Source organism: Camellia sinensis, chromosome 11, assembly GCF_055761805.1.
Source record: "Camellia sinensis isolate YWXY chromosome 11, ASM5576180v1, whole genome shotgun sequence".
Classification (NCBI taxonomy): Eukaryota; Viridiplantae; Streptophyta; class Magnoliopsida; order Ericales; family Theaceae; genus Camellia; species Camellia sinensis.
This window is the reverse complement of record NC_138971.1, coordinates 47,483,011-47,502,064: the sequence shown is the minus strand read 5'-3', so window position 1 is coordinate 47,502,064 and position 19,054 is coordinate 47,483,011. Positions and strand designations below refer to the sequence as shown.

At 29.5% G+C, this 19,054-nt stretch overlaps 1 protein-coding gene across 2 annotated transcripts; it reads right to left on the bottom strand.

Moving 5' to 3' along the window:
- Nucleotides 1–490: 490 nt before the first annotated feature.
- LOC114280347 (MAC/Perforin domain-containing protein) lies at nucleotides 491–14,055 on the bottom strand. Of its 2 annotated transcripts, none has more exons than XM_028222704.2 (8): nucleotides 13,556–14,055; nucleotides 12,553–12,794; nucleotides 5,826–6,027; nucleotides 4,716–4,790; nucleotides 3,563–3,746; nucleotides 2,249–2,418; nucleotides 2,089–2,153; nucleotides 491–1,442 (listed from the first exon to the last, which is right to left on the bottom strand). In XM_028222704.2, the coding sequence occupies exons 1-8, from the start codon at nucleotides 13,793–13,795 to the stop codon at nucleotides 824–826; spliced, it is 1,797 nt and encodes a 598-aa protein (XP_028078505.2). In that variant the 5' UTR covers nucleotides 13,796–14,055; the 3' UTR covers nucleotides 491–823. The 2 variants fall into 2 exon arrangements, with proteins under 2 accessions (XP_028078505.2, XP_028078506.1); XM_028222705.2 differs by having other exon boundaries at nucleotides 12,553–12,807; nucleotides 13,556–14,022.
- Between the last annotated feature and the right edge of the window lie 4,999 nt (nucleotides 14,056–19,054).

Sequence of the window (19,054 nt, the reverse complement as noted above, 5' to 3'; positions counted from 1 at the left end):
TAAATAATAAAAAAAAAAACTCTATGATGTGTAAAAAAAAAAAAAAATCATTAAACAAATAAACTGTTGACATTTTAGTTACGAGAATCGAATTGAAAAATAAATATTAAATAAAACAATCCACAATATAAATAATAACAAATGTTTAAATAAAAAATTTCTACAAAAAGAAAATTAATTTTAAACAAAACAATCCAAGACATAGATTATTTATTACTTAAATATAAAAAGCCTCCAACTGTCCAACTTTGGGCCTACTCAGGTAAAATCTCTTACAAATTACCCAAGAATTAATATATAAATTGCTTCCCTTTGAACCTAAATTCTTTGTTCATATCTACAAGACTTGAGTTCACATTTTGTGCCTCCACATCAAGAGAGTATGACCTCTTCATCCCACACGCCAAGTGTTGACCGTTTTAGAACAAATTATGGATGCCTCCTTTTGATGTAGCTAGCTAGACTTCATACACGATCCTTTATCCTTGTATTTTTCTATTTTTGTTCTAAAATACTCACAACTATTACATTATACTTTAAAATTGTCATTTTGAGATTTTTACATAATCCAATAATTGCCAGTATCTCGAGCGAAAAGAACATAAAACTTTAGGACTAGAACCCTTGACCAAGCTATACACAACTCCACAAAACCAACATGTTCACCGTCATTGAGCTTTACCTTCCCTACGATGCTAGAAACAGAATACAAAAAATGCACCAAAAGCATATTGTACGGCTAAGATTTCTTCTAAATAGTAAAAAAAAAAATTCCTGTGTTCTATTTCTATGCATTTAACATTTTTGTTACCTTCCTCAGTAGCTATGAACACATGTTGAGCAAAGAGAACTTAACATTCAGGCAAATCTTCCCTTTTTCCAAAACCAACCTCGCCCCAGTCACCAACCAATGCCCAGGACTATCCAACGGTCCTCTACACAACTGTGATATATCCACAAACTTCAATAGCTTCTGAGTCTGCACCGGCACAGGCGGACCCGTCGGGTAAACACTAGAATCCACAACCACCACTGGTGTTTTCTCCTTCTCTCCATTACCCGTAATCGAAGTACTAATCGCAGAAAAAAAACCTGATTTTTGAGAATTCTCTGACGAGCTCCGGACCCAATTAGATTGCGCCACGTAAAAATTTGAGACCTTAGAGAATAAGAGACGTAGGTGCAACACGCTTTTAGAGTCGTGCTTTTTAACGTGGAGTTGGACCCCAGTGACGATGAAGGCGGAGTCGTCACGGGTTGTGGTCCAGTTGGGGTCGTACTTGACTGGAGCTGTGCATACGTGAGAGAATTTTTTCCATTGGATGGGCTCGAAGTAGCGGACGTCGGAGAGTTCTTCTGATCCGCGCCATGTTGGTGAATCGGCGATCTTGTTTTGGAGGAGAATTGGTGTGTTTAATAGATGTTGGAGGTGTATGGCTAACCTGATAAACGATCATGTTTGATCAATTTTGAGCATGAAAAAAAATTGATCGAATATCAGAAATCACGTAATCATATCATCACATTTATTTTCAAAAAAAAAAAAAAAATTCAAGAAATCTATTATTAATCTAATTTTGTATACGAATTTTTTACAATACAAACAGTTTAAACGGGCTATACTTCAGCCCCACAAAGAAGAAGAACAAGGCCTATAAAACCAAAAATATGTGATAGCAATATTACAAAATACTATAAATGTCTTCTCCCTTCTTTGTTTCTCTTGAATTTTATTGGTTCATAGAATTCTTCATGTCAACAAAATTGATTTTGGAGTGTTTTGGAAAGTTGGTAAAAAATTAATTTTTTAATTTTTTGATTTTTTTTTGACAAAAAACTGGTTTCTTTTGAGTAAAAAAATTGATTGTTTTTACTAAAAAAAACTAAAAAAAGTCAAAAAATTGACTTTTTTATTAAAAAAAGTTAAAAAATTAAAAAATTGGTTTTTTTAACTAGTTATCAAATTGAGCCAACAAAATTGTAGGGGAAAGAAAAAGAAACATAGAAAGGGGCGTGTGAGCTGGATTCCAAGAACATCATATGAACATTAAAACCAATGATTGAATGAAGGGTACATTAGTCATTTACCTATTGCATTTCATGCCCTCAAGATACAACCTCATCCCTGTAACAGGTCTCTTTCCAGCTGTGACCTGAGAAACAAACAAAAAAATTCAATTATATATATATATATATATATGGTTTAATACTTTTGTGAATATTGCAAGAATTATAATAACATATGAACCTGTGAAGTGTTGACTAAAAGTTTAGGACCCATGAGTTTGAATTGAAGGGAAAGGGTAGGAATGGACTTGCTAGTGTTTGGGCCTAGTGGAAGATCATTGTGGACTGGAGCCCAAAGCTTGTGCCCTTGGAAGTCTAGAAAGTACTGTAAATCTGATATTGGAGGCTTGTCTGCACATATATCATCATATCATATCAAATGTTAAAATAAAATTGAGTTAAATTGATGATAAAAGAGAAGAGAATTTTAGTTAAATACAAGAAGTCATCAATACTCACAGATAAATTATTACAATTGTAGATATTGAAACAAATGGAGTTGATCTGAGCAAAATCTCTTCATTTGCTTAAGATTCTTCTAGAAGAGAATTTTTTGTTTTACATGATTAACAAATAAATTTTTATCTTTTTTTAATATTTTCTAATTTTAGGGAGTAATAATGTCTTTTTGAAAAATGTAATCTGTAGTTTTCAACAAGCCGGATGGTTCATTTATCTATATAATGCATAAAAATATTTAATATAAATACACATAAGAATATGAAATGTTCATCTAAGACTGTGAGATACATTGACTCAAATCTTCTATGTAATCTTATATAAAATGTCATGTGATCCATATCAATCAAGTAAATAATATTATAATATATCAGTATATCAAGGTTAAGAGTTTCCACACTTTGTGACACCACTTACATTTTTTTAGTTTTTGTTTTTTATGCTTCCACTGCCCCCAATAATGTTGCATATGTGATATGGAATGCTTGAAATGAAAAATTACTAATTAAAAATTAGTCATGATCAATACTTTTCTTCTATATACTATCTGTTGAAATATATATATATATATATTTTTATGTCAAGTGTCTAATTTTTTTGTAAAATAAAAAATTAGATAAAGAAGAGAGTGCAACTCGGGATTCAAACTTAAGAATTTAGGTTTAGCAAAAAAGATTCTTATCACTTGAGTAGCAAACAATATATAGTAAATGTTTTGTTTTGTTTTTACTTATTTGAATTAGACGCGCTAGCCATTAGTTAAGGGATAAAGAGAACAAGTACGTTTTATTATAATCTTATTAGTGTTTTGTTCTTATGGTTTCATGCATAGTTTTCAATTGAAGTAGTCCAAAGTTTTACAGAACACAAGGTTATGAAGAGCACAAAATTTGTGAACATAAATATATTTAAAAAAGTAATATGTGAGTCGGATTCAATTTTAAATGAATTTAGATCGCGGATTAAATTTTTTTCAATATTTTTCTGTGTATGAATTTTGTGTTAAGTGTGTAGGAAGAAAAGAAAAGGTACTTACATCTCATGTAGAGGTTGATCGCATGGGATAAGAAGCCTCTGCCAGGGACACCTTTGAGGAGAGAGGTGATGGGAATGAAGCTGTAGTGAACTGCATCTGGCATTGATGGCACTGTTGGCAGCCACTCACAATGGCTACTCATTGTTGTATCTCCTCCCCTTTTTGAGCATATTACACTTATACCCTGCAAAAAAATAAAAATAAAAAAATAAAATGCATAAACATCTTTTTCAATTCTAAATATTTTCTCTCCTCCCTTTTTCGTGATTTCTTATTAATTTTTCCATAGAATTAATTTATTCTTTTGTTTTCTTTTGACTATAAAAAACACCAGAGATAACAATGATCACCATGAAAATGTTATCAAGAACAATAATATTAGGGATTAAGAACTCAAACATAGAAAAATAACTAGAAAAATAATTTGAGGTCTAGATTCCACGCATTTATGGTGGGACCTATAATTAAATTGAAATCTGAACTATATGCCATTTTTTTTTTTTAATTTTTCTCTGTGTATGATTTCTTCATTAAATAATGATTATTTTTTTCTAGGAGAGTTATTATGTGTTCTTGGGTTTTTTTTTTTTTTTTTGTCATTTAATTTAACATAGAACTTTGTTATTGACCTTAAGAAATGGTTGCAAGGCCATTGCAGCAACCAATATTAATTACAACCACATTTATTTATTGGGTAATGCTAGGGACACCAAATTTTCTACCAAATAAATGACCAAATGTCTCACATGGGTGTGGGGTCCGCAATTTTGTGGGCCCCACACCCATGTGAGACCTTTGGTCATTTATTTAGTAGAAAATTTGGGACCTCTAGCATTTTCCTTATTTATTTGTTTTTGGTAGAGTTGGCTCACAAACTAGAAGGGTATAAGAGTCAAATATGTATTAATCTCAGTTATCAAATCTTCAAAACCAACCCCAACCTAATTATTGATGGGCACAAAAACTTTGACCAACACAAACAAGAATACTTTAGGGCAAATTATTAGTAAGGTAATCAATGCATCAATATCATTTTGCTATGTGTCTTTTCTTGTGATTTGTAAATAATTAATTAATTCAATAATTGTAATAAACTAATAATAAATAAAGTCTCAAATTGAAAAGATTAGTCAATGATATGGGCCAAACCTACATCTTTAGAGGAGATAGCTGAGTAGCTGTTGAACCCAATAGGTTGCGGGTCAAACACGTTGAAAGCCTGCGGTGCCTGTAATTAATTTACATAAACAGTATTATTACAAGTAAAATTAAATATTATGTAAGAATATTTTCTTGGATATAATAATACCTACATTAATATATGTATAAACTAAGAAGCAAACGTAAAAACACAATATCGGATGAAGCCTATGTTTGGGAAGAGGTTTTTTGGATTTTTTTTTGCTAAAATAACCACAAAAGACAAAATAAGTTATTTTAGTCATAACAAACAAAATATCACATCCAATTCATAATCATTACACTCTTCTCTCACAAAAAAAGTCAAAAAATCTAAAAAGTCAAAAATCCCTTCCCAAACTAAGCTTTTTAGCCCGGGTTAAAATAATTAAAAAAATCAAAAAATTAAAAAGTCAACTCACTTTCCAAACGAAATGATTTTAAAAAAATTAGAATATAAACCGGCCACAACTAAGATTCACCAAACAAATACATAACAAGAGCCTATGGGGGTATTGTTTAATTATAAAAGTATTTTGAAAATGTTAAAAGAATTAAATCAATTATAAAATAATCAAAAATATTATAAAATTAGTGAAAAGTACATTGCGCTCTTCACTTTTTTTATATTATTTTTTGTGGCACTTATTGACAAGAATTATTTTATATATATATATATATATATATATTTTGTTTTATATATATATATATAACACCACTTTACGTATTATGCTAAAGGTTAGGTGTGTACTGAATCTTTTCCCTCCCAAACACACATTAATGTGTACTTATTGGGCGTTGTTTTGCTTTTGTTTTGTTTTGTTATATATGAGAGTAACTTCCGACACAAAGATACAAAAAATATCAATGCATACACGGACACATTTTTCCTTATTGTTTCTTTATGATTATATTGACTCCAAATTAATTTTTTAAAATTATAATATGAAAATCCTTAAAAATATTTTGAAATAATTAAATACACATGTATGTTCATAATGTGTCTACAAACATTACACTCATTAAAAATGTATGTATTTATATGTAATGATGTAATGGGGAGGGAGAAGAGAAGAGGTAGAACCTTGTTTTTGTGTTCTTTGGCCTTGCAATGGTGAGGAGAGAAGGTACAAGTGCCAGTGAACAATTGATCACAAAGATCATCCAAGTGGTTTTTGAGCAGTGTTGGATCAAAATCTGATGACCTGTCTTGCCTAAGCAGCACCACATCCTGCCCTCCAACGCCCAGCCCCACTACTATGTGGGTCCCATATTTCTCTATAAATCTGTATATAATTTCCACAAAACTTTATCATCCACAATGTAATATTATATTATATTATATTATATTATAAAGATTTTGCTTTGATTTCCATTTTTCTTTTTAGGTCCTATTCTTGGCTTGATTTGTTAACTCAAAAAACTTAACTTGCACCAAATTGTCAAGAGTAATTATATACATAAATTGATTTTCATCTTATCAATTAAACACAAAAGTAATAATATTTATATTATTAAATACATGTGAGACTCGTGCAATTTTATTATGCCTAATGGTAAAAAAATCAAGTAAAAAATTCAGATTATTTTGAAAAGATGGTTAAAAGAAAAAACATATAAAAAATGAGAGAGAAGATGTGACTCAAAATGTGTTAAAAGCTGAAAGATGATTTTTAACCATCTTTCCAAATATACAATATTTTTTAATTATGTTTTTTAAAAGAATGATAAAAAATTTAAATAGAATCAAGCTTATTTAAAATACGAGTTTAATAATTTTATTTTTAAAAAATGTAATGTGAGAATTCGACTCTTGACCTTGTATTTTTGCTTTTTAATTTATTTTATTTATTTATTTATTGTTTTACACCAAACCTTGTATTTTTGCAAAGCACTTGATATTTCCTTCTTTTTTTTGCCTTTTTTTTTTTTGTTATAATTATAATAGATTTTTAGGAGGGAGATTGTTTTCTTCAAATAATTTAATGATGTGATACTCTTTATTCAGCTATTTCTTTTGTTATTATACATAAATAAACCATGAAATTGTGAGTTCCTATTAGGAATTTGACCAAACCCCAATTAAGGTTATGATACGGCTAGATCTAAGATCTATATTTACTTTACATTTTTTTGACAGTTTAATATATATATATATATATATATATATTAATCCAAAATCTTTTTGACAATTTGGTAAATTAGCAACCAAATGTCAAAGACCAAAAGAATAAACTTCTGAAACAAAAACCCAATGCTCAGGCCATCTCATGTGCTTATTTAGCGAGATTTCAATTCCCGCCAACTACAACTTCCCTTTGGACTTTTGAGTGATTAGTGTGCGAGGGCAAGCAATTACAGTTGTCTTTTTAGTGGGACCCATTCTTCATTTCATCTGAATAATTTGAATTGTTTGTTTTTAAAAATTTATCTAAATAGTATATTTTTGTAAAAATCAAATTAATGGAATATTGATAATCTTTTGATCAAAATATATTTCTATCTAAAAAATAAATAGTAAGTTTGATTTTAAGTGTTAACTCAACTATAAATATGATTTGATCAAAATGTTATCGCTATCCGATCAACTTAATTCTATGCATGAATGTATTACTTGACAAACTCCACAAAATAAATGGCTCAGATAATCGAGATAGGACTCGGAGTGAGTCCCACCGAGTGTATAGGAAAAAGCTTCTCTTTGATAGCAGTAATAGGAGGGGAAAGATCTTATTGTAGATAGAAACTTACACCTGTGTGGGGGTAGGGGCTAATTTTGTGCAGAATGCTTGCTAGCTTAGAAAAACATGCTCATACTGTCTACTGGTCTTGCTAACTGCTACGCCCGCCTACCTACTTGTTTTTTCTTACTCTTGCTGATCTTTCATCCCCGCGAGAACAATAATGGCTGTTGTACAAGAGCTACCCCATTCCCTATCCGTTTGTGTTGTTCAAGCTTGGTGAATCCTTTAGGATCCATTTTAGTGATTTGAATTATTTATTTTGTAACGTTTAAATAAATTATTCATCTAAAAAAATTATTTATCTTTTGAAAAAAATAAATTTTAAGACATGTGATCAGATTATATCTAATTATTATTATTTTTATTTTTTTTTCATAGATGAGATCTTGTTAATGAATCTTACAGTATGAATAATTCAAACCTAACAATACCACTACATTAGATCACCAATGGAAGAAAAGCTTAATCCCTCCCTTTATTTAATAAACTAATAATGAATTCAAAAGAAAATAAATAAATAAATATTTGACGTGGCAAATGCCTATTGGGTAAACACATACAACAACACTTCACAACTAATTTTAATAAGGCAGTGAGCATGCTATTGAGCATCCGTAGATCTATCACGGAATCCACATTGATAATTCAAATCATTTAATGTGTAAATTTTGTCGAGTATTTTATCTTTGCAAAAAATTATGTTAATTGAATATCGATAACTACTTGATCAATCAATTTTGTGTCAAAATTAAGCATAATTTTAAAAATAATTTATTGGCACAAATGTAATCTAATCAAATAGTTATTAATATTAGATTAACATGATATTTTACATAAATAAAATAATCAATAAAATTTATATATTGAATAATTTAAATTATCAAAATAGATTCAAAATAAGCCGAACCGAAGCATCCAACTTATATATTTAATAACTTGCATTTCCAAAACGTTCTTACATACCAGAGGAATGACCACATTCTCCACAGCACTAACAGCATGTTTGTTTGGTGAGATTGAAGGTTGAGATTGAACTAATAATTTATTCGAATTAATAGTCCGTTGTTTATTTTAAATTTTTTACACTTATCTATTAATTTCAAATCTATTAGACTATTGTATCATATGGGAGGAGGGGGTGGGACACAAATCATGGGATAACTCATCCCATGCGATTAGGCTGCCAAATTACATTGTTGATTGTCTAGTGTTAAGGTCAAGTTTGGCTATCCTAAATAAGTACACACTTTTTATCTTTTTATCTTTTTTCCATCACATCATCTCTTTATTTTTCTGCACATCTTTTCGTAAAAAGATAAAAAGTGCACTTATTTAGGTCATCCCAAACAACCCCTAAATATCTTTTTCCTCATAGTATTAATTATACTTAATAAAGTAGTCTCAATTTAAAAATAAAATAATTTTATTTAATTTTTATTGATGTTTTATTTATTTAATTTTTTAAAATAATTTTTTATAAATATTTTATTGATTTTTTTTTTTAAAATTTTGTTGATATTTTATTTAATTTCATTATTTAACTTTTAATAGATGTTTTCTTTAATTTCATTATTTAATTATTATTATTTTTTAAAATAAATTTATTTAAAATTTTAATTTAAAAAATAGCATATATTTTTATTTATATTTTATTTATTTAATTTAAAAAAATTATTTAATTGTGTAAAAAATAAAATAAAATAAATTTTTATTTAATCTAACTAAAAATAATTAAAATATTAAAGATATGTTTAATATTTCTATTTCTTAGTAAATAATTAAAAAGGATAAAATAGTCATTTGACCATTTATTCTTCTCCATAATATCCCAAATAAATATAAGATTCATATCCTAATTAACCAAATAGTCTTTAATTACACATCTAATCTCATAACTAAATAAATATAAGATACATATATTATCCAACCAAATAATTTCAAAATTATGAATCTCAAGATTACATGAATTCCAATCACCCCTTATACAATTCGTCTTAACAAACATTCAATGCAATACACAAAACGCCACCGTGTCTGCCGTTGATATTGTTGACTTTACTTTTTTTTTTTTACATCATAAGTTTGACATTGACTGTTTCAAATCAAAATATTAGTAAGTACTAGTAATCAATCAAGCGTGGAGGCTCCATCTGACACATGTTGAATTTCATATGCAAAAAGATGAGATTCTAAAGATTATTTTGGAGGATCAGCTAGAAACTGATTTTTTTTTATTTATTATAAAAAAAAGGTATAAAATATAAAAAAAAATTATATGATTTAGCCTCCGTTTGAGAAATGGGTTAGTTTTTTGGCTTTTTGATTTTTTTGACTATTTTAGCCTGGGCTAAAAAGCTTGGTTTTGGAAGGATTTTTTGACTTTTTGACTTTTTTAATTTTTTTTGTGAGAGAAGAGTGTAATGATTATGGATTGGATGTGATGTTTTGTTTTTTGTGGCTAAAATAGCCTATTTTGTCTTTTGTGACTAAAATAGCTAAAAAAGCCTCAAACTCTTCTTGCCAAACGAACCCTTAAATAAGTCAAAAATCTAAGTTAACTTATAAACTTGATCCCAAAATGGCCCTTAGGCCAAGTTTGGCATGTCTTGAAAAAGACAAAAGTCAAAAAGTCACTATCTTATTTAAGTCGCTTCATCTTATTTAAGTCACATCACCTCTCTAACACATCACTTCAAACCCAACCCAAACCCAACCCATATTTCATAAAAAGTCAAAAAGTACACTTATTTAGATCATTCCAAACAACCCCTTAATTATGTAGTTTGTATTATTATGGCAAATGACAATAATAGATCATTGGACACAATTTCTCTATTTGATTTAGAAGGCCTAATCACATAGGAGTAATATTTGGAGTTAGACCTTATAAAGAACCGAGGTTCCAGAGGTCATTCTTAGGTGATTGTTGCATAGTAGAGTCACTCAATCATATAGTGGTAAGCTATGAATTCGCACACATGTGGCGATTCAAATCCACACACTTGACACTAGGTACGGTTTATCAAAGACTAAAACGTTTGTTTTAGACTAAAAAGTTCGTCCTACCAACTATATCACCTAAATCGCTAACTCCGAAAAGAATGGAACTTGAAATCTCAAAACCCATGTCCCAAAGTCTTATTAAGCTTTATTTGAGAAGTGGGTTAACTTTTACGCTTTTTTGGTTATTTTAGCTTGAGGCTAAAAAGTTCGTTTAGGTAGGCTTTTTTTTATTTTTTTAACTTTTATGAGAGAAAAAGTAAAATAATTATGGTTTGAATGTAATATTTTACCTTATTAATTTTTTAACTACTCTTTCATTCTTTCTTTTTTTTTTTGACTAAAAATGTAACCAATCTCATTTTAGTACATTGCCAAACGAGAGCTAAGGTGTCACACCCGCTTGGATTTCTACATTGGACTTGGTCCTCTCTTTAGAGGTTTATTTTATTTGTAATATGTCAAGATTGCCTTTCTTTAGAGGTTACATTCACCAACCGATGCACCCACCACTGCATGACAATACAATGACATTTGATAATTTTTTTCATTATTTTTAATTTATTTATTTATTTATTTATTTTTTGGGTATTTTTTACAAACTCTAGTTCAAAAGGAATAATCAAATTACCAACTCAACGCACTGAAATGGTCCCAGAAAATTACCATAAAAAATTGGTCAGTAGTATATTTTAAGTTTTTATTGTGGGGCCATATTTGGAGTGAATTTAGGACATATAATTCAAATTTTGAATTTTTTTTAATATTTATTTATAAATCTCTTTCCACTCATTTATATTTCATTTATTCTAAATTATTTTATTATATTCTAATAAATTTTATGAGTAACATAATTATCAAAATATCTCAACTAATAATATATATTCATATTAACAGTGTGAATGTTCTATGATGTGAACATTTAAATTGTCAAATGAACATTCGCATGTCAATGTGAATATTCACACTGTAACATATGAAGATTCATATTACCAAATGACTAAACGTTCAAAAAATATTTGTAACAGTAAAATTATCTATAAAATATCTTAAATATGAAAATTAGGATTTAATAGATCAAATATCTAAATAATAAGACTTATTGAAATAAAACTAAAATTAAAATATAAGTATTTAAAAAATAATTTCCTAATAAATATATATATATATATATATTTATCACTGGATTAGTAATGGGTTGAGTGGGACTTATTTGGCCTATCATGGTCAATTGAATGAGAGGAAAAATTATTAAATAGTCCTCAAAAACAGCGTGGCATTACCTGAGTGATACTTTTAAAAAATTGGGCATCAATCGTTTATTACGACACCAACCATTGACCGATCCAAAGCTCAGCAAGTCACGATGGACTGAGATACGGCTGCTAAAGGGACATCTAACCACATACCAAATAGTTTGTTGAAGTAGTAATAAAGTAGTTTGTTGAATTGAATTAAATTCACGGAAAATGAGTTCAACTGTATCTACAGATGGTTAAAATGAAACTCGGTGGACTAGTTCAATGCTCCTAAGATGTCATGGCCTACTTAAAACCACTAAAAATGCACTACTTTTTTTCTAGATCAAAATTGCCAGCAATTCACGGTATTAAATAGGAGTATCAGAAGATTACAAGTTAATCTACTTGATAAAGATTTCGTTATCAAGGGCCACGTCTAGATTTGAGTATTATTATTGTGTTATGTAGCGTTTTTGTTTCTCTAATCCCTTCTTATCAATTTTAAAATAAAAAATAAAAAAATTATATATGTAGTAGGATTTGGTAATGATTATGTCTTAATAATATTAAAAATATCAGTAATATGTACTAGGAATTACGATAGTGAATTTTTTAAAATCATCAACCACATATTTCAATATCAAAAACACGGACCCGATATAATAGGTAGCCACCGATATTTAAAAGCATGCTATAATCTACAACTATTGAGAATGAGTAGAAAGCAATATTATATATAAACGGATTTCTTACCAAATTTTCTTAGTAAGAAATTTGCTTTTTCTATGATTAAAAGAAAAAAATGGCACCGTTGTTTTAGGGTTACCTTGCAAGAGCACATGGATCCCAAGTGGAGGGAACTGCATTTCGGACCTCATCGGAGAGTACAAGAGGGTACCGGTCAATATGAACAATGAAGAGTACTATGAAGTAACCATCAAACGCTAAGTATTTGGTTTTTTGTGCATCAAATGCCCATGATCCGCTCTGGAAACCAAACATAGAGTTGAATTGACCGGAAGGAATTTTCCCTGACACCGAGGATTTTTGGTTGAAAAGTTCCGACATCTGCATCGATATACTATCTCATAATTTTAAGGCAATAAAAATAACTCTTATGTCTATAAATATTTTATATATCACTAACTTTTTTCACTATATCAATTATTCATCGTCTATAGTCCATTTAGACCGAAGAATTTAGTGAGAAAACAAAAGAAATGAAAATAAAGTGAACAATATAGTCTTATTTGGATGAATGTGAGAAATTATGAGAAAAATAAATCACTTAAAAGATTTAATTGTTTTTATCAAAATGAAAATGAATTGGTAATAAACCAAAGTTACTAAATTATTGTAATTTGAGTTGCAATAGGGGTACCTTTCCAATAACAGTAATAATATTATTTTCGCTTACCACTTAAAAAAAAAAAAAAGAAGAAGTTATTATACATAGAATTTCATAATATCTCAATTACCCATTTAAATATAAAATAAAGAAAAAAAAAATAACATAGCTGTCCTCTTATAGTTCTTGTTCATCCTAATTAAATAATAACAAATCACTCATTTTTTCTTTTCTTACCAACCGTAATCCTCCCATTTCTTTTCTACCAAACAAAGTATTAGAACTTAAATTATATATTAAGATTTTATTCTCTTCCATTTTTCTCCCTTCATAATCATTTCTATACAAGAAACAAATTTCAAGAATATACACAAACACACACACACACACAAAAAAAAAATGACAGATAACATCTTTGTTATGTATAATAAAAAACAATCAATGGCAACAACAACGATGAAAATGGAGAAGAAAAAGAAACCTGGTTGAAGTCGAGGATGTCGGATTGGAATCGAGTTCGATCACCTTTGTCGCATTTTATGTCGACAGAGACATCCTTGTAGGTTCCGAAACCCGGTACCACAAGCTCTCTTGTTTCTGTTTCATTGAGCAAAACTAATCTATCTTTTCCCTTGTGGTATTTTTGTCTAAAATCAGATGTTATATCAAACCCTTTACCCAGGCAGCTAAGAGCTTTCTCTACAATTCCATTATCGCTCATCTCTTTGATTGTTTAGAGAGAGAGAGACAGAGAGAGAGAGAGAGAGAGAATGTGTAATAGGGAATGTGTAAGATAACTATATAAATGTCTTTATGGGAAGTTTGAAAGAGAGGGATAGAATAGGTGGGAACTTTCTTTAATTTCTTAATTCCCTTTCTTGTTCCTTTTTTCTTGTTTCTTTGGTTAACAATAAACTCTTACTTTGACCATTCTCTCTCTCTTCTTTCTCTGTTCTTCTCTCTCTCTCTCTTGATTTTTATAAGCCATTTTTATAGCTTTCACACTCATAACGCGAAGGAAAGTGGAAGGACTGATTTGTCCTTGTTGAATGGGACAAGAACAAGAATTAACCAGTCCTGTGGAAAATTCACATTTTTGTTTTCTGTGACTTTGAAGGATATATCAGCTTATAATTGATTCAGATCTTTTATGTGGTTAAATTATGAAGTTAATTCTACGAAAAATGTTTGAAATACTTTTAAAAAACTTTTTATTTTGGCCCCACAATATATAGTATAATAGATATATCTTTTAATTTGTTATAAATTTAAACGATATACAACTTAATTCCTTTGTCACATCAATCCCAAAAGGATTGACTTGGTCTTAAGTTTAAAATCTCGAGTTCAAACAATTTCTTAAGATAAGTTTATACGTTGCCTTAACTTTAATTGAATTCATTACTGGTAAACGGCATGATTAGTTCTTGGGATTAGTTTACCAAGTTGTAAAAAAATACTCTTTTGTCAAATCATTATGAATAAATTTAGGATAAATTATAAATACACGCCTTAAAATTTGATTAAAATACGAATCACCCTCTGTGATTTTGAAAATTACATTTCACCTCTTAAGATTTCTAATTTCATAACAAATCACTCATTTTATTAATAAATCATCAAGTCAATTAACATTTTTTAATGATGTTCAAAATATGTTTCAATTAATAATTTAGGTAATTTTATTATTGTATAGGAGAGCAATTATGAATTTTATTTTTTTAGTTAATTATGTTAAAAAAATTTCTAATAATGGGGTATTTGTAATTTTTTAAATTACAAGGGATAATCTGTATTTTAATCAAACCTTAAACTTAATGTTAGTGTATGAAAAATGTCTAAAATACATATTTTTATTGAGTTTATTGACTAAAATACATTTTTTCCGATAATTTTACATAACAAAAATAGGTGAATAGCCAGTTTAAATTGGAAACAAATCAAAATTTTAGAATTTGAATTGATAAAATAAAAAATTTATTATTTATTTTGTTATAAAACTCAAACTTTGAGATTTTTTTGGGTAATTTGGCCAAAACCCCCTAGGCCCAACATGTTAATGTATAAAGGACAACTCAAAATATTTTACTTCCTAAATCCCTTAAACAAGAAGCATGTTTTTCACGAAAGACAAATTAATATTTTTTCTTCTTTTTCTTCATGAAGGACAATCTTGCCCTAGATGTATATTTCAGCGACGACCAACGAAACATTCTTTCCTTCAATTTCTTTGGTGTTGAAAGATTAAAATTCGATTCAAAATTGTGCCCGTTTGGTGCTTTTTGAAAGGAAATTGGAGGTTGTTGTGACAATGAAGCCGTTAGAGGCCTTGCAAGATCTAATTGAAGAAGCTAAGCTTCGAACGGTGTATTGGACACTTTGTATCTATGCAGTATCTTACTTTTGGACTCATATGTTCTTCAATTTTGATTCAACTCGACGCTTTTCAACACCAAAGAAATTGATTCTTTATGTTAAAGATTAATGGTTAAAATTCATGATTCTTTGTGTTTTATGGATAGAGAAACTGTTGAATTTGCATTTTGATATATAGAATATATTAATTTAATCTCAGTTAGGGTTTGACATTGCAAATTTCGAATTGGTATTGCATTGTGTAAGTTTTTTGTGAGTTGGAGTGAAGGTGATATGTGTTGAAGATACGAAAAACTCATATTAACTAAGCAAAATATGTGTTCAAGAATGACAGTAAAGTAATGATCAAAATTCAGTTGATTACGGGGCTTCTTCTGCTACTGATGTGTCATTTTCAATTAGTACAAAGAGGGTTTTTGAAGCTGCAATTGAGTATTCTACGAGTATGGGTCTGAATTTCTAGAAGTAGTGTGAGTTCACATGCAGGGAGGCTCATACTTTGTTTTTGTTGCTGATGCTCTATTCAGAACTAATAATAAAATCTTACTATCAACCAGAGTAACATTTTACTGTAAAACAGAGTAACATGTTACTATTTACGTCAATTTCAACAGTAATTTATTTATTTTTAAGAATTTAATAGTCAATCTGCATCTTGTTTGATAGATCTTGATGAGCATATTCTAAAAGTATTAATTTTATTAAAAACTGACATTTAGATCAAAAATTATATTATTTTAAAATTTAAAATATTAAATAACTCATCACTAAGGTTATTTTGGTAATAGTGGTATGTACTGGACTTTTCAAGAAAACTTTTTATACTTGTTCTTAATGCATGAAAGTTTTATTATGAGGGTGCATTGACCAAATCTCCAAAAAAAAAAATAAAATAAAATAAAATAAAATAAATTAAGGGTTATTTACACGAAACCTTTTAAATTGTTGTCAAGTATCACTTTGATTCTTCGAATTAAAAAATAAAAAATAAAAAATAAAAGGCCATATAAATTGAATATCATAAAATTCCTTAACGATATTAAAAGAACACATTTAATTACTAAAATGTACCATATTGAGTGTAGTATAAATGGATAGATTATATAGATAATTGAATATCATAAAATTCCTTATGGGTATTAACTTAACACATTTAATTACTAAAATGCACCATATTGAGTGTAGTATAAATGGATAGATTGAATAGATAATTAGTTATATATTTTAGGGCACTCGATCCGTAAATTCAATTTTGAATTTTGTTTGGCCAAAGGTTCAAACACTGAAATACTTTGTCCATAAAGACAAACTTCCATAAAATGACCAAACCACCTATATATATATATATATATATATCCTTTCTGAAACCAAACCAAATTCGTAACCCAACCAAACCGCTCGTCTCTCTTTCTCTTTCTCTCACTCATCACTCTGTCGATCTGCTCCGGTGATCTCCCTTCTCCGCCTTTTTTAGTTGTCGATCTCCTTCTCTCTCTCTCTCTCTCTCCCCTAAACACAAACATCGTTTTCGAACTCTGAGCATAGCTTTTGAATCATCATATCGTAACAACTTTGCTAAGGCTTCGTTTGGAAAGTGGGTTGACTTTTTGACTTTTTGACTTTTTTGGCTATTTTTAGCTGGGGCTAAAAAACCTGGTTTAGGAAGGGCTTTTGGCTTTTATGATTTTTTTGTGAGAGAAAGAATGTAATGATTATGAATTGAATGTAATGTTTTGTCTTATTAAGCTAAAAAACCTATTTTGTTTTTTGTGGCTATTTGAACCAAAAAAGCTCCAAAACCAACTTCCCAAACATAGGATTAGAAGGGTTCGACTTTGCCACCGCTGACATTCTCTGGGACTTTCTCACCATTGATTTCAGTGGAATTCCCTAACCAAGACCGTCGATGATGGTGGCGACAATGGGGTCACAGATCTAAACATGGCTTTCACCACTACATCCACATCCGCTGCCAAAGAACAACGACGACATTGAAATCTCCAAAGAGAATTAGATCAAACGGTCTTGTAGTGAATCCGCACCACTACCGCCGTACCACCACATCCTCCTCTTCCTCTACTAGTGGATCTGTTGGATCCGAGAAGATCTGAACACCGTAGGCCTACACAAGATTGAAAATCTTAGATTAAAGGTTTTGAAGTTTCAATACATCTCTCTCTCTCTCTCTCTCTCTCTCTCTCTCTATCTCTATATATATATATATATATATGTATGTGTATTTGATGTTGTGTTTGTATAATGTGTCCGAATATATATTTGATATATATTTTAGGCGGTGAAGAATAAGATTCAGGATTTTGAGTTGTCGAACTGCAACCGACTGGCTTAAGAAGATTAAGGCTTGGTTTGGGGTACACTAAAAAAGTTAAAAAGTCAAAAAGTCACTATCCTATTTAAGTCACATCATCTTATTTACACTACAAAAATAAACACATTTGCCGACCAAAAAATTGGTCGCTAAAAGTCCATTTTTGGTCAGCAAAACATATTCCTGACCAATTTTTTTGGTCGCCAATTTGGTCGGCAATTGAGGGTCACGGAAAGTAATTAGCAACTAAAAAGATTTTTAGTCAGCAAAACGTTCTATTTGGCAACTAAATTGTTGGTCGCTAAATATATAATTATCGCGACTAACCTATTTAGTCGCAAAAAGACTTTGGTCGGTAAAAATTACATTCAACGACCATACATGTTAGTCGCTAATTTGGTTGGCAAAAATTACTTTCAGCGACCAACAAAATTGGTTGGCAAAAATTACATTCAACGATCAAAACTTCTTCGTCGCTAAATAATAGTTTCTACTACCAAAAATTTTGGTCGCCATTTGTTACTTTTCGCGACCAAAACTTTTGGTCGGCAAAAGTGAGATTCCACGACCAAGACCTGTTTTGATCGGCAATAGATGTATTTTTTGCGACCAAAACTCTTGGTCGGCAATTGTCATTTTTTGCGAAAAAAAAAATTATTTATTTGTCGCGACTGAATCATTAACATTCAACACAATACATAATTGAATCATTAACATTCAATCCATAATAAACCTATAATTTTAAAGCATCATTCAAATCAACTGAATCATTAACATTCGACACAATACATAATTCATTAACATTCGACACAATACAACTATTCTAAGTTTTCATTCACAAGTCACATCCATCTAGCATAACAATTTGAAACATAACTATTTGTTATCCATGCGCAACTATCAACAAATAAAACTACTAATATTTGTTATCCATACACATCCATCCAAAAATATTTAATCCTCCCAAAAATGCGTATACTGCCAAGCAGTCTTGTGCAATTTAGCTTCGTGCACGAGATCATCCATCATCCATCTATACCAAAGAAAATGAGAAATAATGTTAGGTTTGTTTTTAATGAAAATATTTAAAATGGGTAATTAAATTATCAATTTCAGAGAATCGTAAGTTCAAATCAAAATTTCTAACTCATTTGCAGGTAATTAAATTATCAATTTCAGAGTATAAGCTGCTAATTACAAATTTGAAATGGGTATTAACAGATTGGACAATGAGACTCATGTTTACACAGGGAAAAGTGCAAGGTTCATATATGG

Coding starts and splice junctions, on each gene's coding strand:
- LOC114280347 (XM_028222704.2), bottom strand. CDS start 13,795: ATGAGCGATAATGGAATTGTAGAGAAAGCTCTTAGCTGCCTGGGTAAA. Junction 3,747..4,715: donor CAGCTATCTCCTCTAAAGAT/GTAGGTTTGGCC, acceptor ATTTTTTTGCAG/GGTATAAGTGTAATATGCTC. Junction 2,419..3,562: donor GATCAACCTCTACATGAGAT/GTAAGTACCTTT, acceptor ATATATGTGCAG/ACAAGCCTCCAATATCAGAT.